The sequence below is a fragment of the Carcharhinus amblyrhynchos genome, chromosome 5 (assembly GCF_965287045.1).
Source record: "Carcharhinus amblyrhynchos chromosome 5, sCarAmb.v2.hapA, whole genome shotgun sequence".
Classification (NCBI taxonomy): domain Eukaryota; kingdom Metazoa; phylum Chordata; class Chondrichthyes; order Carcharhiniformes; family Carcharhinidae; genus Carcharhinus; species Carcharhinus amblyrhynchos.
In genome coordinates this window covers 45,775,893-45,791,522 of record NC_137328.1, presented here as the reverse complement: position 1 = coordinate 45,791,522, position 15,630 = coordinate 45,775,893, and the positions used below count along the sequence as shown (strand labels likewise).

Below are 15,630 nucleotides of genomic sequence, written 5' to 3'. Positions count from 1 at the left end.
AGAATTGGGTTACCTATTCTCTTTTAAGTTATCTAACCAGCATGGAAGATAATTATAAATTGATTACATTTGGCTAATACATTTTTGAGGAATGCCAGCCAGTAAGATTAGCAAACTATAATAGCAGAAACTTTCCCCCATCATTTGACCCTTGAATATAACCTCATTGACTTTCTATTATGTAGCAATTCAAGTGGTAATTCAATTCAGGCCTTTTTTCACTGTAAATAATCAAAAGCAACTTGTACAATATCAATACAGAAAATAAAAAAAACACCTTTCCCTGACCTTCTTTATATAATTCCCTGTTCATTAATTCCTTTCAATTGAATGTTGCCAAGTTTTTAAAGCCAAATCACAAAAGAACTGTGGCTCTGGCCTAAATGTCAGGCCCTTGGAGTCGAGAGCTGTCATTTGCGCTTGTCCAATCATTTGTCCATGATTAGGAAATTAATATTTTAGATCACTAGGTGACAATCCCATTTCCGTGATGGGCCCTGATTTCAATTACCACTTCAGTTTCAATTTAACTGGCTGACCACACAGCAGCTCCCCCAGCTTCAGCTGTGATGGGCCCAGTCCGTGAAGCATGACACACTCCAATTGCTACCCATTACTGATATGTCATCACTTGTAGTGACATCAAAACTATTTAAACGGGAGGTAACTGGCAGAGGTCAAGCATCAGGGGTTACAGAAGTGGACAAGTTGCCAAATTTTCATCCCCAAATGAGGAGGAAACAAAAGCTCGGATATTTCCGAGCTGTAATTGAAATGCGGCGGCTTTCTATAAATCTGTCAATGTGTCACTTTTTCAACCTGGTCTATGCATTTTGTGAAATAACTTCATCTAGTCTACATGTGTATTTAACAATTGCTTTTCAAATAAATAAAGGAACTGTCAATGCATCTGTGAAAATATTTCTTCTATTAAAAGACTGTGACTGTACTGTTACCAAACGAAACATGCCTGCACACCCTTTCAGTAGAATCAAGTAATAGGAAATAGCTACTTTCCACAATGCAGCGTTTAACCCGGGCCAACAAGACAAGTTTCTGATGGAATTGTAACTCAAACCAGCACTTTGTTGGATATTTTGATTCCTTGCTCCCTTCTCCCACGACTCCCTCGGAGGAGGTGAGAGAATACTGGGGAAAAAGAGGGGAAAAAAACTTCAGCAGCAACTGTATTAAACCTGGGAAAATAACCCAGCAGAGAGACGGGGAACAATTGGAGTAAAGATGGTGAAAGGACAGAGAGTTGTACAAACCAGCTATGATTAGGCAGCTAAGGCCATTCTCATGCACTACCTACAACAGATCTCTGCAAAGTAATCTGCACTTGTAAAGAACTATTTTTTCTATTAAAGAAACATAGAAATTGATAGATGACAAAAGATCAAGTTCCATCCAGTTCACCTTCTGCTAACTTAGCAGTTGTGTGGTACACTCATCTGTTCCTCATAACACTGTAAAAGGGATTCTAAGTTTCCAAGACAAAATTTTGTACTCCCTTCACTGGAATTCTTTGGATCCGGGCTGCTAGTGGGACAATAGCATGATGCCTGGTCAGATAGGACATAGTTATAAGCTAGGTAGAGTCATCAGGCTTTGGATCTCTCTCACCAATTGGATACAAAAGATCAATGTATGCTACAGTGTTGCATCCCATGTGCCGGGCAGTGCTGGGTCCATATTGGGATGGGAAAGTTGTATCACTGAAATTGGAACCTTGTAATCTGCTCTGCAATGACTGTCATGTAACAAGGAGTTCAGGAAGCATCCTTGCAATCACATAACAGACACAGTGGCCTCGTACCAGAGCAGTCAACCTTGGGGTGGGATGAATGTAAAATGGCTGCTGCCACAATACTGAGCATTAACCAGTAACGTATTGTGGATGGTTGGACACACACCGAATGCACCTGGAGATTCCTAAACCCTTCCTTATTGACATTGGGAGCCTTCAGAGATACATGCACATGTTGGCAGCCATTTGCTTTGTGAATCCTGCTACCCTGGCAAAGCCATGCTCCCTTTGGCTCTTGTCCATGAAAAGCCAAACTGCTTTTGTCTGGAGCCTTAGCAACCTCCCGACTGCTCCAATGGATGGAATATGGAAAATGTTGCTAACATCAGCAACTCCAGCTTGGAAATATCAAGAGGCATAAAAATTGAAGGTGATGATGACATTGAGGCATTAGCAGGGGCATCCTTACCCTGCTGATAGATTCCGGGTCAGGTGGAAGTGGTGCAATTCAGTGACCATCAACTTGTTGAACCTGAGTCGCCTCAGGGACTGCTCAGGTGAGTAATACTCTCAAAAACCCTTGGTGGATAATGCCATCCACCCTCCTCGCAGAGTTTCCCCTCTCTACATCCTCAGCTCCATTTCCTGGACAAGTTACAGATCAACAGGCACTGCCATCACAGCTCCCATACCTGGGCCAGGTATTCCTCTGTCCTCCTCCACCTGTATGCAACAGCTTCCAAACGCCAAACACAATCAGAAACAAAGCAGAGTGCTTCCACAAATTCAGCTTTAGCAGATATCAGTCAAGAGCATCACACCTTCAAGTTGCTGACTGGTACTTTCCAAAGCACTGACAATAGGTCAATCAGCAGCTGGATGTCTGATGTGTGAATGTGTTGAATGAACCTGCACAGTCAAAATTTGTCAAATGGGCATCACATCAGTGTGTCTACATTACGTCATGATTTGGTCAATACCACTGGTTTTGGTTTTTGCTGGGGAAACCTAGGTGAGGATCCTCCTCTAGAAGGTTCATTGTGTAAGCTGTACCAGAAGTGGCTGGCAGTGCACTGTGCGCCCCCTGCAGGGCTTTCAGCTTTGAAGGCACCACTTCTAGTGGAAGACAGCCAACTGGAATACAGACAGGAGGGGTGGGAATTCTCCCAGCCCGCTGCACTGTTCGACTCCCCCAAGCAATGTTTTACAATGTAATTAGCCTCATGCCAGAAATGGCAATTTCAATATGAATAGCAAGCCTGGGACAGTAGACTCTGTGTCTGCTCACTAGTGTCTCTCCCCCCAGAGATTAACCTCCATCAAGTGGGAACGTGGTGTGATTACCCTACTGGTGGCGATGAGGCCATTGAGACCTCCCCTACCCCCCAAGGAGGTTGGGAGATGGGGGAGGGAGTGGGGGTTAGTGTCCCTTGGATATTGCCAGTTTGGTTTCCTTGAGCTTCCCATCAGGGTCAGGTAGGCCTGCAATGTGAGGAAATGGGGCGATGGGTTGGGATGCCAGCGGTCAGAGGGGGTCCTGGAAAAGAAAATCAGGAGGTTGGAGGATTGCCAGTGTGCAAGCTTAGTAGCCCGCTCAGCGCTATGCTGCCACCCTCTCGAGCAGGATGAGGCCCCTACCCCTCACGTACCAACATGATTCCTCTCTATGAAGCAGAGTGCCAGAGATTCATGAAACTAAGTACGCCCAAAAAAAATAGGCAGAAAAATCTCCTGTTTTCCTGCTCATTGGGCACTTAGTCCTGGGACAACTGCCCCCAAGATCTGAATAAGCCATGAGAAGCTCATTATCCAGGTTGGGTTTTGGACACTGGAGGAATGTGACGGCAAAATTAAAAATTTTTGCATTCAAGAAAAGAACGGCAGTACCAAAAAAAAATTCAAAAGTCACATTTACTAAGATGCCGACCAGAAAGAATTTTGGGGAGGCAGAGCCAGAGTGTGAAACTGCAGACAAAGCAAAGCCCAGTATTTTCACAGGGAACTCGTGTGGCAAAGGGACACCATGCAAAGCAGAAAACACCTGATTTGCTTACCATGTCCAGGCAACTCGATAGAACAGTTTCAGTTTATACTGAAAATCCAGAACCAAGGTTGTGAGGGGCATGGATACGGAGCAGCTGTTCACCTTAGTTAAAGGGTCAATTCTGAGGGACACAAGTTAAAAGTGAAGGGTGGGAGATTTCGGGGGGGATTTGAGGAAAAATCTTATTACTCAGAGGGTGGTGACGGTCTGGAATGCACTGCCTGGGAGGGTGGTGGAGACGGGATGCCTCACATCCTTTAAAACATACCTGGATGAGTATTTGGCATGCCATAATGTTCAAGTACTGGCAAATGGGATTAGGTGGGCAGGTAAGGGCATTTAATGCAGTGGTGCAGACTCGACGGGCCGAAGGACCTCCTCTGCACTGCAGTAATCTGTGATTCTGTCAACAGGTTATACCAGTTTTCATATAATTATAATGGCACAAAAGGCAAGGATTTTTCCATTGATCACCTCTGTGGAAGGCATTAATTTTCATCAGGATATGTTCCCACAAGCACCAATAAGCAGAATTCATGTGTGAGCTAGAATTGGAATCATCAACAGCAGTGGCCCTATCTTCACCTGATCAGCATAGAACTGCACGCACAAACCCACATCAGGCAGTTCACATCAGAATAAGTAATAAGAGGAATAGAAGTTACAGTGAGGTGACAGACAATGCAATGAAGGAGGTACATTTTGATGATGGGTGAGTGGTAGAAAGGGGGGGAGGACTTTAGGAACGAAAGTTGCAGAGTGCAAGGATATCGTGATTGAAGACTGCTACTGATGATGGAAGAATCGAGAAATTGGGTGTCGGAAAAATACAGCAGAGTCAGAAAAGGAAAGGTCATGTGCTGAGAACAGCACAGCCGACTGTGTCCAAGCCTGTAAGAATGTGTTTAAACATTTAAAGCCAAATATAAATGGGTGAGAGCCAGAAGTGTTTTAGGTGATGAGGAAACGTATGTATATTGCAGCCAGAAAACCAGCAAGTGTGCTGTAAAAGTGAAGCCATGGACGAGGGCAATGGGAATGACATGGTGACGCAAATGGCCAATATTAGAGAACTGCACATATCTGATATTGGTAACAGATTACAGGTAGAGTTTAAAGATCAACATGGGGCTAGAGGTCACAAAGCCAGAAAGGATTGTGGAACTGGCATTCAATGTGCAAAGCTGCTGACAGCCTTATTTACCCAAAAGCACTGAAGCCAATTGCAGTTCTGCCAATGCTACTTTGGCCAAGAGCTGCTAACTAAACATCAACAGGCAATCAAATTTTAGGCCTTCCTGTTCTCTACAGGTGAAAAGTCACTGGATTAAATCACAAAAACATTTGTCGTGAGCTGTAATCTGAATTTTACCATACGTATCATAATAATATTTTGGAAGCACTAAGTTAAAAACTTGCAAGTTTTCAGTCTATGCAAAACAATGGTTGGGAGCAAAGTATTTTTCAATTTCCCATGGCTCAGAAATTTCAAAGTATTTCAGAACAATAAGTTTTACCTGCATTCCATATTTTGCATCAACAACAGAAATAATACCTATGAGATAGGAGACAAATATTTGAATTACTTTCATGCTAGCATTTGATGTTCTATTTATTTAATTAGAAACACATTGCATTACGTGGAAGTGGTTACACACAGGAAAATCTTATTTATATAAACTCTGAATTTCTTTAGAATAAAGCTATTTTCTGGTCGCTATGAATCCCACATGAGAGAAAGAACAATTATTTGATTTTGCACTGAATTGTTCAACCAAGTATACTGGCTATAAAGCAGAGTTGATTCACATATCAAAACATTCATCTCAAGTCATTTCTCTTAGAACAGTAGTGGATCTCGTGACTTTGTATCAGGAAGCTGAGAGTTCAAGTCCCACTCCACAGACGTGAGCACATTGTCCCAGCTAACACAACAAGGCAGTATTTAGGGAATGTCGTGTTGGAGAAGTTTGTTTTTTAGATGAGATATTATACCAAAATCCTCTTAAGTGGATGTAAAAGACCCCAGAGTACTCAAAGAAATGTAGGATTTCTCTCCTAGTGTCTTGGTCAACATTTATCCCTCACTCAACTCCACCAAAACACATTATCTGCTCACTTATCTCACTGCTTTTTGTATACATTTGATGCGCAATAGTGTGGCTTGGACGCAATGATGTTCATATGTACCTGCTACCTTTGTCCTTCTCAGGAGGCTGTGGGTTTGAGGCGCAGTTGAAGAAATCTTTACAAGTTGCTGTAATCTTATTTTGCAGGTAGTACACGCTGCAACCATGCAGGTTGGTGATGGTTGTTTAAAATGGGATGGGCTGTTGATCAAGGAGCCTTTTCCATTCATGTATGGTGGTTGTTATTTTTCAGGTCATAAGTTCATCCATCGAGGCAAGTGGAAAACATTCTGCCTTGCAACATCTCTCCCAACTTCTGTTAATAAATTATCAGGCTGCTTGTCCAACATGAGCAGAAACTAAATCCAAGTCATTTTCTTCAGCCCCCACTGCAACTTTTGTTCCCTGGTTAACAATGGCATCCCTCTCCTGGGAGGAGTCTGAGATTCAACAATCAACCAGTGCCAATCCCATTACCTCCTCCAGGTAATGTTCCCATGATAGTGGGCACATATATGCCAGAATAATTTTTTTCCTCAATTAATATCAATAGCAGAATTAGCTGCAGAGTACTACAACATAATATTCATGATTTTACAATTTTTTTTACGATAGTTAAAATCAATGATGATGCGAAGAGCTTTAGAAATCATTTTTCATGTCTTAGTAGGTTCAGGAATGATTAACAGCGAATTATAGAATGGCAACCAACAGAATCCATATGGAATGGGCTCATTCAACTTGCACAAAGCTTCTAAGTTATCGAAACATTTTTGCAAACTTCACTAATCATGTTAAAATTTATAATTTACAACAAATTAATACAAAAATTACTTAACAACCTACCATCAAGATATACATCGCTCCCTAATTCTGCATCAACCCAAAACATGGTAGAAACAGCACCTGTCAGGAGAAAAGAATCAAATTACGACAGAACATTACTTTTTTAATTATAAACATGCAGTTGCACTGTTACAAGGTGATTTTACCTCGCTCAGTGATTATTTTGCTTTGCATCTCATCTTGAACATTTTTTTCCATTTCTGTTCATGCCTCAACCAATGTGGTTCAGAGGAACACAGGGTGGGAAAATGTCGTGGTTCATCAATTTTCTCTTTCTCCCCCATTCATCCCTTTTCATTTTACAATGCTCTGCTGTCTGACAGATGATCTGATCAATACTTTTACTGGTTTCCATGCCAAAAAGTTAACTTTTCAACATTGGAATCCCCCCCACAATGAAAACATAGTCCTATAAAGTGGTATCCATAGTATGCAGAGAGATATTTAATTTTTGGGCGGAAAAGAAAACGTTAAAAAACTACACGAATGAGTCAGTGTTGCTGCTTTGCCCATGATTTGACATGCACCATTAACAAGCTAGAAGGATAAATGAGTTATGCATGTTCCCATCTATGTTATCAGGAGTGTTATATAAACCATGGAATCCTATCATTTATCTTGAGACCCACATCTTGACTGATTCTTTAATCACTTATGTTAACATAAAACTTGTGACAAAACAATGACATACTTTGCAGAAACTTACCGGAACGGAAATGCTTCACACATCACAATACAGAGCTGGTCTATGCCTTGATGTGGCTGGTAGGAGAGATCATGGGAGAAGTTTTCCCATCCCACCCGCCATGGGCATCGTAATAGGCGGGGCACAGACCAGGCAAAGGTCTGTTGTCGTTGGGCAGGATTTTCCAGTTTTGGGCTGAGTGTGGCTGGAAAATCTCAGCGTAAGGGTGTCATTAAGTACATATTGCTGACAGGCCCAAGTTCCACTGATAACACCTACAATGCTGCCTGCTGATGACAAAGGAACTATGTGCATGTGTCAAAGTGAGCACGTGGAGAATTCTGTTCACCAATTAGATTTTAGTGTTGGCTGGATTGTAACATATGTTCTCTTGTTTACACTGAATCACTGAAAAATTAGTATGAAAAGTCCCATGGGCATCTATTTGAAAATCATGGTTTGCTGCCAAGCTGAAGTTAAACTGCAGCTGGTGCAAAAACTAACACAAAATTAGTCCTAAGCTTCAATGCCTTCATGAGGTTCTGATTTCCTGCCAACTTCCAATCATACAACCAGTTTTGCATTGATATACATTTGAGACAACTTTATAGTCATTGTTAGGGTTAAGTGAATATGTGCACTATACTTTTCATTGGACCATTCGAATTTTTCTTCTATTTCACCCAGATTTTTTTGCTTGTGTCAGTAGGGGCAAATTTCATAAAAGTGAGCCTGAAAACTCACTTCCAGAGGTAGTGGCGGAATGGTATTGTTACCAAACTAGTTACATTTAACAATTACAATTAACACGATTAACACTAACAATAATTAACACTAGGGACCTGGGTTAGAATCCCACCATGGTGGATGGTGAAACTTGAGTTCAATAAAAATCTGCAATTAAATATCTAACGATAAGTATTGATAATGGTCATAAAACCCCATCTGGTTCACCAATATCCTTTTGGGAAAACGATCTGCCATCCTTGCCTGGTCTGGCCTATATGTGACTCCAGATCCACAGCAATGTGGTTGACTCTTAAATGCCCTCTGAAACGGCCAAGCAGGCCACTCAGTTGTATAGAACCATTAAAAGATTGAAACTGAACAGACCACCCAGCACCTAAGCACCGGAAGTGACAACGGCAAACTCAGTCCTGCCAATGTTGCAATATCCTCCTTACTAACATTTGAGGACTAGTGCAAAACCTGGAAGAGCTGTCTCACAGACTAGTCAAACACTGTCATTCTCACAGAATCATTCACTACAGGTAATGTCCATTATCATCTCTGGCTATGCCTTGTTTCTTGGCAGGACAAACCCAGCATAGGGGGCAGCACAGTGTTGTACAATCAGGCATCCTTAAACTCGACTCTGGGCCCCATGACATCAAACGCCACTTGGAAGGAGCACAGCACAGAGGGTGGCAGGGACACAGAATGGATTATTGGTAGGAGATTTCAATGTCCTAAAGGACACAGGTGCTAGCCTGGACCTGCGACAGGTGATTAGGGAACTGTTAAAAGAAGAAAAACATGTTTGACCTCATTCTCATCAATCTGTTCACCACTGATGCATCCATCTGACAGTATTGGTTGAGGTGACCATTGCACAGTCCTTGTGGAGACCATATGCCATCTTTACATTGAGGATATCCCGCATCATTTTGTGTAGCAATACCACCAGGCAAAATCGGACAAATTTCAAAAAGATCTAGCAACTGAAGACTGGACAATCATGAGGCACTGTGGGCAATCAGCAGCAGTAGAATTGTACTACCACAATCTGCAATGTCATGGCCTGTATCTCCTACTCTACCATTACCACCAAGCCAGGGGATCAACTCTGGTTCAGTGAAGGTTATGAAGAACCAGAAGCAGCACCAGACATTCATAAAAATGAGGAGTTAACCTGGTGACGCCAGAAAACTACCTGTATGCCAAACAGCATAACTAGCAAATGACTGATAGAGGTAGGCGATTCCACAACCAATAGATCAGATCTAAGCTTTACAGTCCTGCCACAACCAGTCGTGAATGATGATGGACAATTAAACAACTCACTGGAGGCCAAAAATTTCCCCATCCTCAATGATGGGGAAGCCCAGCACATCAGTGCAAAAGATAAGCCTGAAGCATTTGAAACAACCTTCAGTCAGAAGTGCTAAATGGATGGTCCATCTCAGTCTTCTCCAGAGGTCTCCAGCATCACAGTTGCCTGTCTTCAACCCATTTGACTTACTCCACGTGATATCAAAAAATTGCCAAAGGCACTGGATACCTCAAAGGCTACAGGTTGTAAAAAAAAATCACAAAATCCCTACAATGCAGAAAGAGGCCATTTGGCCCATCGAATTTGCACCTACTCTCTGAAAGAGCATCTTAAGTAGGCCCTATCCCCATAACCATGTACTTACCCACCAAAGTCCCTCATGGCAGGTTGGTGAAAAAGGTTAAAGCTCATAGAATCCAAGGACAGATGGCTAGATGGGCTGAGAACCGGCTTGGCAACAAGAGACAGAGGGTAGCAGTGGAAGGTTCTTTTTCTAGCTGGAGGTCTGTGACTAGTGGTGTTCATGATGTGGGTATGCCGGCGTTGGACTGGTGTAAACACAGTAAAAAGTCTGACAACACCAGGTTTTAGTCCAACCTATTTATTTGATAATATACTCGCAAGCTTTCGGGTTAGCCCCTTCGTCAGGTGAATGGAGAGTTCTGGCCTCAGACAGAGCATATAAAGCACAGACAGTTTAGAGATTACTGATTAGAATTCTAATCAGTAATTTCTAAACTGTCTGTGCTTTATATGCTCTGTCTGAGGCCAGAACTCTCCATTCACCTGACGAAGGGGCTAACCCGAAAGCTTGCGAGTATATTATCAAATAAATAGGTTGGACTAAAACCTGGTGTTGTCAGACTTTTTACTAGCGGTGTTCCGCAGGGCTCCGTACTGGGACCTCTGCTATTTGTGATATATATAAATGATTTGGAAGAGGGAGTAACTGGTGTGATCAGCAAGTTTGCAGATGACACAAAGATGGCTGGACTTGCTGATAGTGATGAACAGTGTTGGACAATACATCAGGATATAGACAGGCTGGTACATTGGGCAGTGAAATGGCAGATGGAATTTAATCCAGATAAATACGAGGTGATGCATTTTGGAAGAAATGATGTCGGGGGGAGTTATACAATAAATGGTAGGACCATTAAGAGTACAGAAACACAGAGGGACCTAGGTGTGCAAGTTCACCAGTCCTTGAAGGTGGCAGCTCAGGTGGAGAAGGTGGTGAAGAAGGCATATGGTATGCTTGCCTTCATAGGAAGGGTTATAGAGTATAAAAGCTGGCGTCTAATGTTGCAGTTCTATAGAACGTAGGTTAGACCACATTTGGAGTACTGCGTCCAGTTCTGGTTGCCGCACTACCGGAAGGATGTGGAGGCCTTAGAGAGAGTGCAGAGGTTTACCAGGACGCTGCCTGGTGTGGAGGGTCTTAGCTATGAAGAGAGATTGGGCAAATTGGGGTTGTTCTCCCTGGAAAGACGGAGAATGAGGGGAGACCTAATAGAGGTGTATAAGATTATGAAGGGTATAGATAGAGTGAACAGTGGGAAGCTTTTTCCCAGGTTGGATGCGAAAATCACGAGGGGCCATGGGCTCAAGGTGAGAGGGGTGAGGTATAATTCAGATATTAGAGGGATGTTTTTCACACAGAGGGTTGAGGGGGCCTGGAATGCACTGCCAAATAGGGTGGTGGAGGCAGATACGCTAGGGTTGTTTAAGACTTACCTAGATAGGCACATGAGCAGACTAGAGATGGAGGGAGCTATTTACCATTTATATAGATGATCTGGAGGAGGGAACCGAGTGTAGGGTGTCGAAATTTGCTGATGACACCAAGATTGGGGGAAAGGCAAATTGTGTGGAGGGTGTGGAGAGTCTGCAGAAGGATCTAGATAGGCTGGGCGAATGGGCCAGGAAATGGCAAATGGAATTTAATGTTGGCAAGTGTGAGGTGGTCCACTTTGGTAGGAAGAATGGTAGGAAGGACTATTACTTACGTGGCGAAAAACTGCAGCAGGCGACGGTGCAGAGGGACCTCGGGGTCCTTGTGCATGAGTCGCAAAAACCCAGCCTGCAGGTGCAGCAGGTGGTCAGGAAGGCGAATGGGATGCTGGCCTTCATAGCGAGGGGGATTGAATATAAAAGTAGGGAGGTCTTGCTGCAGCTGTATAGGGCATTGGTGAGGCCGCAGCTGGAGTACTGTGTGCAGTTTTGGGCGCCGCACCTGCGCAAGGATATTTTGGCCTTGGAGGGAGTGCAGAGGAGGTTTACTAGGCTGATACCGGAGTTGAGGGGGTTGAGCTATGAGGAGAGGCTGAATAAACTAGGCTTGTACTCGTTAGAGTTTAGAAGAATGAGGGGAGATCTCATTGAGACGTATAAGATGATGAATGGGATGGATAGGATAGAGGTGGAAAGACTCTTCCCGCTCAAAAAAGACAGTAGGACTAGGGGGCACAGCCTCAAGATAAAGGGGGGGCGGTTCAGAACGGAGTTGAGGAGGAACTTCTTCACTCAAAGGGTGGTGAATCTCTGGAATTCTCTGCCCGTTGAAGTGGTGGAGGCTGCCTCGCTAAATATTTTTAAGAAGCGGGTTGATGGGTTTTTGATAAGAGAGGGGATTAAGGGTTATGGGGAGAGGGCGGGAAAGTGGAACTGAGCCACGACAGATCAGCCATGATCTTATTGAATGGCGGGGCAGGCTCGAAGGGCCAGATGGCCTACTCCTGCTCCTATTTCTTATGTTCTTATGTTCTTATTATGATACAAAAGAATGTTCTAGTTGAGGATCAAGAGCCTCAGGACATTCCTGGGAATTAATAGATTCCTATCGGCCGTCCAACAAATTTTATAGCTCACCTGTCTCTTACGTTGGAGCTATTGGGGATCTTCCATTAATGTCTGTATAGGCTGTTGTATGTTTATTGATGTCTCTCTTTTACAGCCACAGGCAATTCAGTCCACCTTGTTGGCTAACAAGGGGCATACACGCGGTGGGTCATGCAAGGGCTGCTCTTGGATGTTGCTTCGAGAGTTGCCTGGTGCTTCATGCCCGTTAGTGTACGCTTGAACTGGACCAATTGACGGGCAATACGACAGCTCGGTGACTATCACTGTTTGCTGTGCAGTTACAGGAACCCGGGTCGGATCTCCAGCTTGGGTCAGTGTCTGTGGGAGTTGGCACATTCTCCCCAAGCTTGAATGGTTTTTTTCCCCCGGGTGCTCCGGTTTCCTCCCACACTCCAAAAACATGCTTTTAGGCTGATTGGTGTTAATAAATTGTCCCTAAATTGGATCTCCCTTAATCTGGCACACATATAATTCCCTAAATTTGCACCCCTTTATTGTGGAATCCACTAGATGTAGTCAAAAGTCGTAGCTAGAAGGACGATTGGAATGAGGCACTCAGGGCGGCATGGGCTTGTAGGGCCGAAGGGCCTGTTTCCTGTGCTGTGTTGTTCTTTGTTCTAATCTCCCTAACCTACGCATCTTTGGAATTACAGCATGGACAGTCCACCAAACCTGCACATCATTGGACTGTGAAAGGAAACCAGTGCACCCAGCATAGAGAGAACATGCAAACTTCACAGACAGAGACCCAAAATTGGGATCGACCACATGTCCCTGGATTGTAAGGCAGCAGTGCTAACCACTATGCACCTTGCTGCCCAATATGACAATATTACTGAAGACTTGTGCTCCAGAACTTGCTATGCCGCTAGCCAAGTTGTTCCAATACAGCCAGCATTGTGGAAAATTGCCACGGTATGTCCTGTATTAAAAAGCAGGACAAATCTAACCTGCCAATTATCATCCTAATGTACTCTTGAGCATCAGTAAAGTGACGGAAGGAGTCATCAACAGTGCTATCAAATGGCACTTGCTTAGCAATAACCTGTTCACTACCAGTCACTTTGGTTCCATGGCCCACTCAGTTTATTATAGCCACGGTCCAAAGATGGGACAAAAGAACTGAACTTCAGAGGGGAGGTGAGATTGCTGCCCTTGACATCAAGGCAGCATTTGACCAAGGAGTCCTAGCAAATCTGGAGTCAATGGGAATCGGGGGATGGAGGGAGGAGGGGGTGGGGGTGGGAATCTTCCACTTGTTGGAGTGATACCTGGCACAAAGGAAGATAGTTGCACTAGTTAGAAGTCAAACATCTCAGTTTCAGGACATCACTGCAGGAGTTCTTCAAGGTGTTGTCCTAGGTCCAACCATCTTCAGCTGCTTCATAATTACCTTCCTCCCATCATAATAGGGGACATTAGCAGATGAATGCATAATTTTCAGCACAATTTGCAACTCCTTGAATACTGTATTAGTCCATGTCCAAATACAGCTGGACAATATCCAGGCTCAGACTGACAAGTGGTCAGTAACATTCGCACCACACAAATACCAGGCAATGACTATCTCTGACAAAAGGAAATTTAACTATCACCCCCTGACATTCAATGGCAAAAGCACTGATGAATCCATTATCAGCATCCTGTGAGTTACCATTGACCAGATATTGAACTGGACTCGCCATATAAATCCTGTGGCTGAAAGAGCAGATGAGGGGCTCAGAATCCTGTGATAAGTAATTCATCCCCTAACTCTCCAAATCCTATTCACCAGTTACAAAGCACAAGGAACGTGACACGATACTCTCCACTGTCCTGGATGAGTGCAGCTCCAACTTCACACCATTCAGGGCAAAGCAGCCTGCTTCATTGTTTGCAGATGGGATACCAATTACTCCCTCCACCACTGACAAACCATGGCAGCTGTGTGCATCATTTACATACATGATGCACTGCAGGAACTCACCAAGGCAGTTTTGGCAATAGCTTCTAAACTCTGTCACCACAATCTAGAAAGACAAGGGCAGCTTGTATGGGAACACCACCACCTCAAAATTCCCCTCCCAAACCATATATTTCCAAATTAGGATGACGTATCACTGTTCCTTCACTGTCACAAAATATCAGAAGTTTGGAACTCCCTCCCTGACAGCACTGTGAATGTACCTACACATGGTAAGTACATTCAATGGTTCAAGAAGGCAGCTTAGCTTTCAAGGACAATTAGGGGTGGGCAATTAATGCTAGCCTAGCCAGTGACACCCACATCCCACAATAAAAAATCCACAAAGTCAACAACACAAAAAATCCACTAAAGTGATGCGGTAGAGTTGAACTAGTTATCCTTCTAACTGTAATTTATTCATTGGCAGTGACTCAAGTACTCTCACATTCCATTAATCTTTGAATAACAAGAGATGGATCATAGACACCAAGAATAGGATTTGTTGAAGCTGTTCTAACAAACCTTAGATTTGCACCACTTGGACAAAAACTGAAGCATGAAATGCCTGCTAGTTCTCATAGTAGTGCAAAACCTAAACCAGCATCCATAGTCAAAAAAATCTGCATGTGCAATGTAGTCTACACTCAGAGCCTTCACTGTCATTTTAACACAGAGGGGTTTACTGAATGTTTCTCCGCCTGGACATGGTGTGTCAATTAACCTTTACCCCCAGAGATCCGATTAAAACCACATTACTGGAGTTCAGGACAGACAATTAGATGAAAGTATAATGGTACTTGTCTGGCTTTTGTACTCTGCTGGCCAACCATTAGGAATGACAATATAAAACCTCCATCATTCTGCCATGTGAGTTGATGATTGAATAAACAATCGGACTGGATTGCATTCATCACAAATGTACCATCATTAATTCTTAGCGATTTTAAACAAAACAAACCAAAGAGATGCAAATATTCTTCACCAGTTGAACAGGTGCTTCAAGAATACACAATGACATTTTGTCTTTGCACACAGCCCACAAATTATCACCTCTACTGTTTTCACTGAAACATCTGTTTGATGCCAGAACTGACAGGGTCTCTAACATTCAACACTACCCTAACTCTTTATCCCATAAGATGGATGCTCCATCAAGCAATCCAGATAAGAGCTAATGAAACAGATCAACATTTTATTTAACATATTTCGAAATAACAGCCATCTTTAGCTGGCACAGTGGTTAGCACTGCTGCCTCACAGTGCCAGGGACCTGGGTTTGATTCCCAGCTTGGGTTGCTATCTGTGTGGAATCTGGA

The 15,630-nt window shown here is 43.4% G+C and overlaps 1 protein-coding gene across 5 annotated transcripts in view; it reads right to left on the bottom strand.

Annotated features, from left to right (window-relative positions):
* cbwd (COBW domain containing) overlaps nucleotides 1–15,630 on the bottom strand; it is a 58,450-nt gene that overhangs the window by 29,093 nt on the left and 13,727 nt on the right. For all 5 annotated transcript variants that reach the window (XM_080188727.1, XM_080188728.1, XM_080188726.1 and 2 more), the window contains 2 exons: nucleotides 6,770–6,829; nucleotides 5,312–5,349 (listed from right to left, as the gene is read on the bottom strand). In XM_080188727.1, coding sequence (XP_080044853.1) covers nucleotides 5,312–5,349; nucleotides 6,770–6,829 — 98 coding nt within the window. The remainder of the gene's footprint in view (nucleotides 1–5,311; nucleotides 5,350–6,769; nucleotides 6,830–15,630) is intronic.